The following is an 11,949-nucleotide window of genomic DNA, read 5'->3' as shown; positions in this document are numbered from 1 at the left end:
AGTGGGTCGCGTCCGTAGCATTACCAGGAAAAGGTTTCCCTCTTATATCCATATACTATAGACCATTTTGGTTATCACTCAAGACATGATTCATTTGTATGTCACCACATACATCCTTGAGTCACATACAAATAACCAGTGATTTTATGTTTATTGGTTTGTGGTAAAACAAATAAAACAAGTAAATGAGCAAAACAACAAGATGTGAAGTAAATATCATATATTAACAATCACAGGTGTTCATATATACTGTTTACAAACTACATGACATGGGACTTTAAGGCATCAACCCCAACATTTAGGGCATCCAATGTCCTCTCCCAAATAATGGTACCCTAATCAAGACTGTTGCAATACTTTAAGTTTTGAACGTCCTTAAAATGTTTGAGGTCCACTGCATTTTTCTGTTTGTTTTTCCCCATCATTATGACCTCAGTATAGTAAACTACTGTGATCTTCACAGCATCATCATCATTTTCAAACTCCAAGTCCTTGTATTTTTCTTCAAGTTGACGGAGATGTAAGGTGTCCTTCGTCACTCGATTACCAAAATACTTGATAGCTAGTTCATATGAGGACTGCTGGTTTCGATCAACTCGTGTTGGGGATTGCCACAAACCAGTCATCAACAAAAAGTCATCCTTCGAAAAAGTGACAACCTTTCCACAAATAGAGAATGACATCTAGTCTGATCTCGTCCTCTTCACTTCTCTCAGCAACATGTGATGGATAATTGGGTTGTTAAACAACATGTCAACATCTACAAATCTCCCAAAAACTATTCTCTTAAACATGTTCAACTGCCTTGGCGTAAGCTTCTCTTTCACTATCTTGTTTGCATTAGAAATGTGGGCCAAGCTCATTACTTGACCGAGAAATCGGTCGGCTTCGGGTATTTTGAAATGTGTTGCCATCTTAAATAAGTCCTGCATGAAATAAAGATTCAATCAGTAAACTCCTTCAGAAAAAAAAAATTGTAAAACAACATTTTGTTTAAATCTCACTGGATTCGCTCTCACTAGACTCTCTCTCGCTGGTGTTGCTCTCTCTGGTATCGCTCTCTCCAGTATTGCTCTCTCCGGTATCACTCTCTCCAGTATCGCTCTGTCCGGTGTCGCTCCCTCTGATATCGCTTTTTCTGGTGTCGCTCTCTCCGGTGTCACTCTCTCTGGTGTTGCTCTCACTGATCTCGTTTACATTCTCTCTTTTTACTCGTCTTCAACCACGTAACACATCGAAAACCAAAAAAACAAAAAAAAAAACCATAGGTTCACTTATCTCGCTCACATTTGCTCTCTCTGGTGTTGCTCTACCAATTTCATTCTCACTTATCTCGCTCACAAACTCTTTCTACTCGTCTTTAACCATAGAACACTTCGAAAACTAAAAAAACAAACAAAAAAAAACCATATAAGTGTATTTCTAAACCCAGAACGACTCACAAAGTCCCATTATCGATCAGTGTAAGACATTTTCAAGCACAAATTGAAAGATTTACCGATCAGATTCGATTTGTCGACAATAGTAGAATCGTTTGCAAGCTGAAATGAGGGATTCTAAAGAGTTTTTTAGTTTATGAGCGATACGAAGCCGTTAGCCTTGGAAAATTTGAATGAAGAGTTTTTAGTTTTGGTAGGTTCTCAGTAAGAAGGTAAGAAGACGAAGAAGTAAGGGCAATTTATGTAATTTGGTATGGCGATGATGTTAGCAGAGGTTCAATTAACATTATTTTTTAAAAATGGGTCATTTGACATTTTGGACCCAAAAATTGGGTCATCCGTACAAATTTCCCAACCCTAGAGGACATAATAGACAAAATAGGTGGGCTCTACAAACATTATTCATCAATGAAAAGAATATGACAGTGTACAGAGGGTATTTAATTAATTTGTGGAGTTGTATCCTCTAATTGAGATTTTTCCTTCACATCCCTCCTCAAGTGAGAGAGTAAGTTAATTATCCCGAGTTTGGATCTGAGATACACAAATTGTGAGTGAGATAAAGGTTTGGTGAGACTATTAGCCACTTGATCTGTTGATGGAACATACCTGATTTCAAGAGCACCCTGAAGGACTTTATCACGCACAAAATGCATATCGATCTCAATGTGTTTTGTACGGGCATGAAATACCGAGTTCATGGCGAGAGCACTTGCACTTAGATTATCACACCAGATAAGATAACTGGGGTTTGAGGGGTGCGAAGACCGAGCTCATGGAGAAGTTGGGTGAATCAAGTTATTTCAACAGATGTATGAGCTAGAGCTCTATACTCAGATTCTGTGCTTGAACGAGTAACAATTGTTTTCTTCTATGAGGACCAAGAGACAAGAGAATTACTGAGATACATATAGTAAGCCACAACAAATTTTCGATCATTGATATTCAAAGCCCAATTAGCATAAAAGAATGCAATGATGGCAAAATCATCAGAAGGTTGAATTAGTAACCCCATGTCTTTTGTTCCACTTAGGTACCACAAGATACGTTTGACTCCCTGCCAGTGAATCTCAATTGGTTGTTGAAGGATTTGGCTAAGATGATTGATAATGTAGGCAATATCTGATCGTGTATTGGTCGAATACTACAGGGCCTTAATGGTATTGCTATAGATGAACGGATCTGGCATGAGAGTGCCTTCAGTTACAGAAAAATGCCTCCCAACAATAGAGGGAATGGGAGATGGCTTGAGAGAAATAAGTTTGAGCTTGTGGAGCAAGTCATCAATGTATTTGGATTGTGTCAAAAGGAACCCTGAGTCAGTCTGAGAAACTTGAAAGAAGTTAAGGGAACCAAAATCTTTTAGAGGAAATTTCTTTCCTAGGGCTGTAACAACTATGTTTATTAGATTCAAATTGTTTCTAGTGAGTATCACATCATCAACATAAACTAAGAGTAACACAATAGAAGTCCCTTATTTGTAGATGAATAATGAAGTATCCACCCGACTGTTGACGAATCCCCATGATGTCAAGGTGGATTTTAGCATACTATTCCAGGCTTGAGGAGCCTGTTTTAGTCCATAGATAGCCTTCTCTAACTTGCAAACATGATTAGGGAATAGAGGATCAATTTACCCAGGTGGTTGTGACATGTAGATTGTTTCATTGAGTTTTCTATTGAGGAAAGCATTGTTGAAGTCAAGTTGCCTAAGTTCCTAATTGTGAGAGACACCAATAGAAAGTATAACCCGAATAGTTGGAGCTTTAACAACAGGGTTGTAAGTCTCAAATAAATCTACGCAGGGATGTTGATGAAAGCCCTTGGCTAGTGGTCTGACTTTGTGACGTTGGATCGACCCATTAGAATTTCTTTTGATCCGAAACACCCATTTACATCTAACAACATTTTGACCAGCAGCAGGTGGAACAAGGATCCAAGTTCAATTTTGATGTAAAGCTTGAAATTCATGATCCATGGCTTCTTTCCAGACTGGTTTGGACAATGCATCTGTCACTCTTGAAGGCTCGGTGTTGTGCCAGTTTGTTATAGAAGAGGATAGCCACACCTTGGACTTGAAGATACCTACCTTGGCTCTTGTTATCATGTGATGACCAGTTGGAGGTTGAGGATGGTTGATGGTTGTAGGTGAGGGTATTTGTGAAGTGGAGAGGGGTAGTTGGGTGGTGGGAAACGGAGAGACAGACTGGCTTAGGGAAGACAACGAGTCAGTCAAGACTAAAATTGGGGAAGGATGCCCTCGGTTTGTGGAAAAAGCTGACACATAAGGAGGGAAAGTGGGACTAGATGGTCTGGGTGATGGTATATATATGGCAGGTGAATGTTCTTGTGTTGGCCTGTTGATTGTGGGGCTTGGGCATGAGGAAGTGCTAAGGGTTTGGGCTGGTCCATTTATGTTGGGCATAGGTTGAGAAGGTATCGAGCTAGATTGGATTATTGGTAATGGACTGGACCATTCGGTGGACTGAAGGCCCCATGGAGCACTTAGAAGATAGCTTATGGTGCTTAGGTTGAAGAAGTTCAATGATTCACCTGATAGCCCAAAACCTGTTTCACAAGGAAAGGAATTTTCATCAAACTCAACATGTCTTGAAATGTAAATTTTACCTGATGAGTTGAGACATTTGTGTCCTTTGTGGATTGGACTAGGGCCCAAGTAAATACACTTTTCTGATTTGTATTGAAACTTTTGAGAGTTGTATGGTCTGAGGCATGGGTAGCAGACACAACCAAAAGTTTTGAGATCAGAGAAGTTCAACTGTCTTTGTATTAATTTTTCCATTAGGGACTATCCTTTTAACACCGTAGATGGAAGCCTATTAATGATTAACGTTGCTGTCATGAAGACCTCCCACCAGAACTTTAAGGGCATTGAGGCTTGGGCTAGTAAAGTTAGTCCCATTTTAACTATGTGTCAATGCTTCCTTTCAGCTCTTCCATTCTGAGATGATGTATAAGGACAAGAGAATATAGATTTAATCCCCTAGTCAACACATATTTGATGTACCTTTTTGTATTCACTTCCATTGTCAGATTGAAAGGCTTTAATAGATTTTCCAAATTGATTTCTCACCATTTCTAAGAAGTGATTGAAGGCAGCCACTGCATCACTTTTAACTTCAAAGGATATATCCAGACAAACCTACTAAAATCATCAATGAAATGTACATAGTATCTGTAACCGTCAGTAGACATGACAGGGATAAGACCCCACAAATATGAATGAACTAAATAAAATGAGCAAGGACATAAGATGAAGAGTATGAGAAAGGAAGAGCATGAGATTCGACAAACTTATAAGCTTCACAGAAATTGAAATTTTCATTGGCTTTCACTGGTAGATTACATTTTTTAATGACATCATGTAAAACTTTTAAAGATGGATGTCCAAATCTCCTATGTAAAACAATTTTTTATATAACAATATTAACACAACTATTCTGAACAACTGCAGAGCAAGCCTTTATCTTATCCCGACTTCAAGCAAGAATCAACCAAACCTGAAGCACTACCAGTGGCTCTTGTTGTTCCAACCTTGTAAGCCCATCTTTAAGTTCCCCCTTCAACACCACTCTACCTGTATGAATATCCTTGACAAGACAATAACCATCATGAAATTCAATAAACACCTTGTTATCTTGAGCCAATTTAGACACACTAATGAAGTTTTTAGCAATTTAAAGAACATACAAGACATTTTTCAGATTCAACATCCCATCATCAGTGGCTAAAGAGCATGAATCGATATGAAAAATAGATAAGGCACTACCATTACCGATTGTTACTTTCTCATTATCTCCATACTCAGATAAATGTGTCATGCCAACAGAGCCTGAGTTCACATGATTTGAAGCCTTGCTGTCCATATGGCATCTAGGATTAATGACCGATTTAGGTGTAGCAATGAATGGGTTGTTATTTTGAGCAGCCAGAAATGTTTGATTAGATTGTTGTGTTTGAGTGTTGGGTCCATTTTGTTGAACATTCCCTGAAAAATGGTTGTCCTTGAGAGATTTGATTGCTGTTATGATTGGGGGAAAGTGACAGCCAGTTAGTTTAAAGTAGGTCAATATGGTATGACCTTGTTTCAAGCACACTTGACCAGTAGGACGATAGTTTCCACGATCACGTCCTCTTCCTCGATTGTTCCCTCTTGATCCATTGTTTTGTTGAGGAGGTCTGCTACTTGCGGAGGACTGTTGTTGTTTGTTTCTACCACTGCTTGTGGTGAGATTCACTGAGGATGTATTACCAAATGATGCTATTTTATGAGTGTTTTGCAGATCAAGACGTTTTTCAAAACTCAACAACTCTGATTGCATATCGGACCACTTAATGTTCACCCTTTCTTGGATTGTTGCGATCACTGGATTATACTCCTTATCGAGTCCAATAAGGACTTGTGAAAGATCGAGTTGGGACAGGACTACCAACTAACTCCAAGTTATCAACATGATTCTTCATAACACCTAAATAGTCATTCATTTTCATAGATCACTTACAAGTAGATTGAAATACCTGACAAAGATAATCTTTTTCAGCACGGGACTAGATGCCGAAAAGCTTTTGAATCGCATCCTAAAGGCTCTTGGCAGTTTCGTGACCCATTACAAGTTATCAACATGATTCTTCATGAGTTACAACTTCAGCTGTGATCGAGTTGTATAGGCATCCTAAAATGAGTTGATCTGTAGTTATCCACGATTCATACAGAGGACTTGAAAGAACTCTTTATGGAAAGAACCTTGAGCGGAAGCGGATCGACCAAATTTCATTTTTTCATTAAATGTAAATTTCATAGTAAACAAGAAACAAGATATGCATTTAATTATAAATTATAGCATGCTAATGAAAAAGGTTTCAGAAAAGCTTACCTTTGAAGACCTTTCTTCACGTTTTTCCTCAAACAATTCACGAACTCCTTTAAGACTTTCTTCAAGAAAAACCTCAACATGAACAAACACTACCACGAATGTTTCTTCGGTATTCTCAGGGTGAGAACCCAGGAGCGGTGTGCTCTGGCTATTTTAGTTTTGAGGGAATGCTTAATGTAGATGAAGAAAGATTGAGAACTCTCTAAAAAACTCAAAACATATAGAACTTTTCTGTTGTTGTTTTTCACTTTCTCAAAGTCGTTCAACTTTTTCAAGAAGAAGAAGCAAGTTTTCTTTTCTAATGCCAAATATAACCACCACCCACTTACATGGGTGGAGAGAAAAGAAGGAGAAGGAAATTGTAACTCCCTTATTATTAAAATAATAATAATAATATAAATATGATAACTAACTTATCATATTATACATATACATATATATATATATATATTAAATTATACGTTATATCAAATATAACCTATAACCTATAACCTATAGTTTTAATATTATATCACATACAATATAAATTATAATTTCTTTTATCTTTTATATGACATTTAATATAAATCATATTTATATTAAATTTAACAACTATGAATCCAATTCATAGAAACTATATTATATTTATTTCCTCCCATTAAGCTATAATGTATCAAATACATTATGACAATTATATCACATATAATTGACACAACTTAATTATAATATAATTAAATCCCTCTATTAATTTGAACAATTCAAATTAATCCAAAAACTGATTCTCAACTAAATCTTATTGAGCTACTAAGGGGACCTCATGGACCTGTAATTTGAAGCTTCAACAGTACATGAATAATTAATTAAACTTTTTAATTACATTATTGACTATCCATTAACTGTTGAGCACTCCACTAAAGACTGACAGCTACACTCTTCGCACTACATATATATTTCTATGTCCATTGGATATAACCAATCAACAGTACGATGACACTTCACAAATTGCTCGTAAGTATAACTATGCCAAATTACTGTTTTGCCCTTGTAATTACATCTAACTTCTTAAGTACCACTAATTCCTCTAATGAACAATAGATCATAGTCCAACTATGACTAAACTCCTCTCACGTTAGGAGAAGGTGTGACGCCACATTGTTCAAGACCCGGAATCAGCCTTTAAAGGAGCAATTTATCTATTTACCCCTGCCTCGGGGAAGGAGTGAATTCCATCTTGTGTAGTTGTGTTCTCAGCTCCTCAATTAGACAAATTTTCAAAATGGTAGGCTTGTTGAGTTAGCGATCTGGCCACTCTCACCCATACAAATCAAAGGATCACCCTCATAGACAGAAGTTCACAACTCACTCAAGATTCAGGTCATATTACCTATGGTCATCCTGGTGAAATGTAAGTCTCTATTATGAATGACGTTATACAATGAGACTAAACATTTCGTGATCCAATCTTATACAAACTCCTTTGTATATAATATCCCCACTCACATATCTATACATGAGTGATTAGAATCAGATCATTTGTAACACTTTACAACATTTGTAACACCTACAAAGTGGGTCATACTCTTGGTGTCACCAGGATAAGGTACTCAACCTTATCTATCTACTACAAACCATTTATGTTATCACATAAACATGATCCACCTGTATGTCTCTACATACATGCTTAAGTTACAAAGATAACCTTAGATGTTAGTTTATTGGTTTGTGGTTAATGCAATTAAAATATCATATATTTTATAGACAATAAATAAAATATCATATATTTTATTAAATACACAATGAGTTTGTTCAATAATATTTACAAACTATAGGATCCTACGAGGTTTAGCGCATCAACCTCAACAGGACATACGGTGGGAGAAGATGTTGTTGAGGAGCTTGAAGCTCCTGTGCTGGTATGTACAGACGTGGTGCCCAGCCCAATGACAGTGACAGCTGCGAAGGTTGGAGCTATTGGAGTTACGAGTGAAGTTGTAACGACTGGAGATTCGATGAACATAGGTGGGCAAACATTTTTACCAGTGAGATGCCCTTCAATGCGATAACTCCTCAAAATCGGGAGGGAAAGGATTTTCCATAGAAAAAATTGCTTCTGTCCAACTTGATGATGACAATCTGATTTAAAAGCTAATTTAATGGTGAACTGTTGTAGGTAGGACTACTGAAGGACCCAAAGGCATTAGCAGAGGCGTTGGCCATCGAGCTCTGATACCAAGAGAGGAATTGTTTTTTCACAGCAAGACAAAAGAGTGCAATAAAGATGACACCAGAATCAAGAAAGGGAGAAAGCTCTTTTTCAGTCTTTCATTCAATACAATCACTGTAGCTGTAAGGGTACATTTATACAAGAAAGGAAAGGGAATCCTAGAGGGCATAATGGACAAAATAGGTGGGCCCTATAAATATTATTTACCAATGAAAAGAATATGATGGTGTACAAAGGGTAAAATTGTAGAGGTGTGTCCTCTAATTGAGATTCTTTCTTCACATCAATCACTTAATGTTTAGACACATAGATATCAATTTTAAATACTACAGAATAAAGAGGTTCATTGGACTTTTACTTATAGTAAATAAACCTAAAACTAAATAACACAATGGAAATGCTATAACACGTAATATTGTCTAAGTTCGATAACTAAGTTAAAAACTAAAGCAAAATATTATTAATTAGTGAAATAAACCTTTAATTTGTCTGTTATTGTACCCAAGAAAAAGTCCCATGAATCAAACCACATAAATGGTACAAGAAAATAATTTTCTCGTCGCTGTGCAAAAATGATGATATTCATACAACACAACTTCCAACATGAACTGCAATATTTTGCACTTAAAACAATGTTGTGCATTTTTGTATACTACGTTTGTAAAATTTATACAACATGGGACAGACAATGTAATTTAATGTTTGTCGTCAAAGGGTTAATTCAAAAACGTAAATATCTAATGATGTTTCTTTTGTTTTGCAGAAGATTTTGATCCCAAACTCCGGCCGCCATCCCTCACCGGACTCTTCACTCCACACAGCTGATGATGGTGTTTTATCCGCCATGGAAACAGCACGTCTAGCCCACAACCCTTCGGCGGAGAAAATGGCCGCTTTGACACCCTCTGCGGAGAGAAAGCGTGGCGGTTCAACACCGAGGACGCTGCCAATGCCGTGGCATCCGGTAGAAACCGCTCGATCATGAAATTTGACGAGTGGTTGTAATTACTATTATTGTTTCTTTCTTCTTCTTCCTCTTCTTCGTATAACTTTAACTCTTTTAGCTTCAATTCATTGGAAAATTTATGTGCTTTCTCGGCCTTCTCGACGATGTCAATGGCCTCCGATAATGACAAGACATCCATGGCATCGGACAAGACATAGCCACTGCCGCTAGAGTTATCGTCATTGTCATTGTTGCCATCCACATTGTCCTCACATCCATGATCGTTGCAATGAAGATGTCTAGAATTTCTTCCTATAAATAATTTGATAGAATGTTTATTATAAATACACATACTATAACACATTGTTTATATATTCCTAGATAATTAAGTATAAGATTTAATCAACTCATACTAGATAAAAGATGATTACCTTAAATCATAACTTGAATAGAAAGGGTTAACAACTAACCCTATACATGGTTTTAATGATTTTGGTTCCTATAGTTTTAAGATTATCAATATATTTGAGATGATTTAGGTTTAGTTTTAATCTAACATGCAAATTGAAACCCTAAAATTATAAGAACCAAATTGAAATTAAACTTAAATCCTATTAACAAAATTTCAAAACTAGGAAAATGAAATTGAAACTAAATTTTTTATAACACAACATTACAATTCAAAATAATATAATCTATCACCGAAAGTTCATAAACCTTACTTGTTTGAATGGGCGGACGCCACCATCCAGGCGGAAGCGTAGGACGCGGAGTGGTAACATCGCTTTCGTGGGCAGAGCCGTGACATCTCTCAACATACTCCTTGGGTTTGCCCGGAACTTGCTCCCAACAAAATGGAACTCTATCACTGGTCGTCGATGATGATATTCGAGCAGCGGTAGAGATACTTAGACGATCGAGACCGACATTGGCAGGAGGGCGACGCGTGGTCAAAAGGGGGGCATTGAAGTTTAGTTTCCGAGCAATATGGTGGTGGGCATGGATTTGGCGTTCATCATCTTGGTGTTCCATGAGATAGATCATTTGAAAAGTCGATGAAAATAGGGTTTTTTCTTTTATTTTCTTCTTTTCTTTTCTTTTCTTTTTCTTTTCTTTTTTTCTTTTTCTTTTCTTTTTTTTCTTTTTTTTTTTTTTTTTTTTTTTTTTTTTTTTTTTGTGTGTTTGGAGATAAGATTATCAGGGAAGTTGGTTGGAAAAATAGAGTTGAAACAGCTGGAGAAATTATGGAGATCTCGTGTATTTCATTAAAACTCAAAAAAAAAATTTTGTACTTTTTTATTTATTATATTGGTCACAAGACACACCAGGATGAACCTTTAAATTAACTCATCAAACCCATTCTCTATCTCTCTAACAGTTGTGAAATTCCAACAGATTCTTTGTTATTTCAATTGGAATTTACTGATATTTTCAGACTTACACGTGTCAACTTAAAAGTTGGGATATTTATTATATGTCACGTTAATATAATTTTAAAAATAAGATAAAGTCCGCTAATATTAATATAGTGTTTATAAGATAAATTTATGATAGGAACAAAGAAAGTACATACTTCCATTAAGTATTATAAATTTTTATCCAGAAAACGCAACAAAATAAAAGTTAATGAAAATAAGAATTGTGTAACGAAAATAATTTCTTTAAAAAAAAAAATACATTTTGTTTTTTGAAATGAGGATTATTGTCGTTGATAGGGTTAGATTGAAAAATAAATAATAAACCCACCACGATATATCACATTTTTTTTAATACATAATTAGTAACATATGTTAGAAGGTTTGAACTTAATAAAGTAATATATAAAGGGAAGGAATTAGATCATTGAATATTAAATTTTGTGCTCAATTTAGTTTTTGAAGTTTAAAAGATATCAAATAAATCTCTAATCTTTTGATTTTGTGTCTAAATAAGTCTTTTAAATTTTAATTTTGTGTCTAATAAATTTTTTATTTATTTAAAAATTTATTTTAAATTTATGATTGGTTTATTAGACCCAAAATTGAAATTTCAAAGAAAAAAACAAAATTAAATTTGACCCTTAATTTGTCAAATTAAAAACAAAAAGGTGTATTAGACCTAATATAGATTCTTATGAGGTAATATAAGAATGTTATAGATGCAAACTAACTTCTTTATTTATTTATTTGTTATTTTTTGCATATACTCTTTAGTTTACTTTAGGGCTGAATACACAACTCAATATATTTTAGTAAGATTAATTAGAATGGGTGAGACTTTTAGAACTAATAAATAAGTATATAACAACATTTTTAAAGAAATGTAAATATAGTAAAATTTATCCATAATAGACTTTATCGTTAATAGATTCTTATTATTCAAAGATTCCAAGAGTTAGATCTAAATTTTGATATATCTGTAAATTCTTTTGTATTATACTATCTACTAATACTTTAGATCTGATTGCTATAATTGCAACGATTTCTC

At 35.4% G+C, this 11,949-nt stretch overlaps 1 protein-coding gene across 1 annotated transcript; it reads right to left on the bottom strand.

The window, feature by feature from the left end:
• Positions 1–9,133: 9,133 nt before the first annotated feature.
• Positions 9,134–10,667, bottom strand: LOC120074256 (uncharacterized). The gene is made up of 2 exons (XM_039027319.2): positions 10,206–10,667; positions 9,134–9,795 (listed from the first exon to the last, which is right to left on the bottom strand). The coding sequence occupies exons 1-2, from the start codon at positions 10,525–10,527 to the stop codon at positions 9,275–9,277; spliced, it is 843 nt and encodes a 280-aa protein (XP_038883247.1). The 5' UTR covers positions 10,528–10,667; the 3' UTR covers positions 9,134–9,274.
• Positions 10,668–11,949: the final 1,282 nt, after the last annotated feature.

The sequence above is a fragment of the Benincasa hispida genome, chromosome 3 (genome assembly GCF_027475165.1).
Source record: "Benincasa hispida cultivar pf3 chromosome 3, pf3_genome.v1.1, whole genome shotgun sequence".
NCBI lineage: Eukaryota > Viridiplantae > Streptophyta > Magnoliopsida > Cucurbitales > Cucurbitaceae > Benincasa > Benincasa hispida.
The sequence above is the reverse complement of the archived record's forward strand: the minus strand, read 5'-3'. Positions and strand labels throughout refer to the sequence as shown.

Bases quoted from the DNA above. Each gene is read 5' to 3' on its own strand.
- LOC120074256 (XM_039027319.2), bottom strand. From the start codon at position 10,527: ATGATCTATCTCATGGAACACCAAGATGATGAACGCCAAATCCATGCC. The intron at 9,796-10,205 runs GTAAGGTTTATG...AATTATTTATAG, and splicing joins GCGTCCGCCCATTCAAACAA to GAAGAAATTCTAGACATCTT.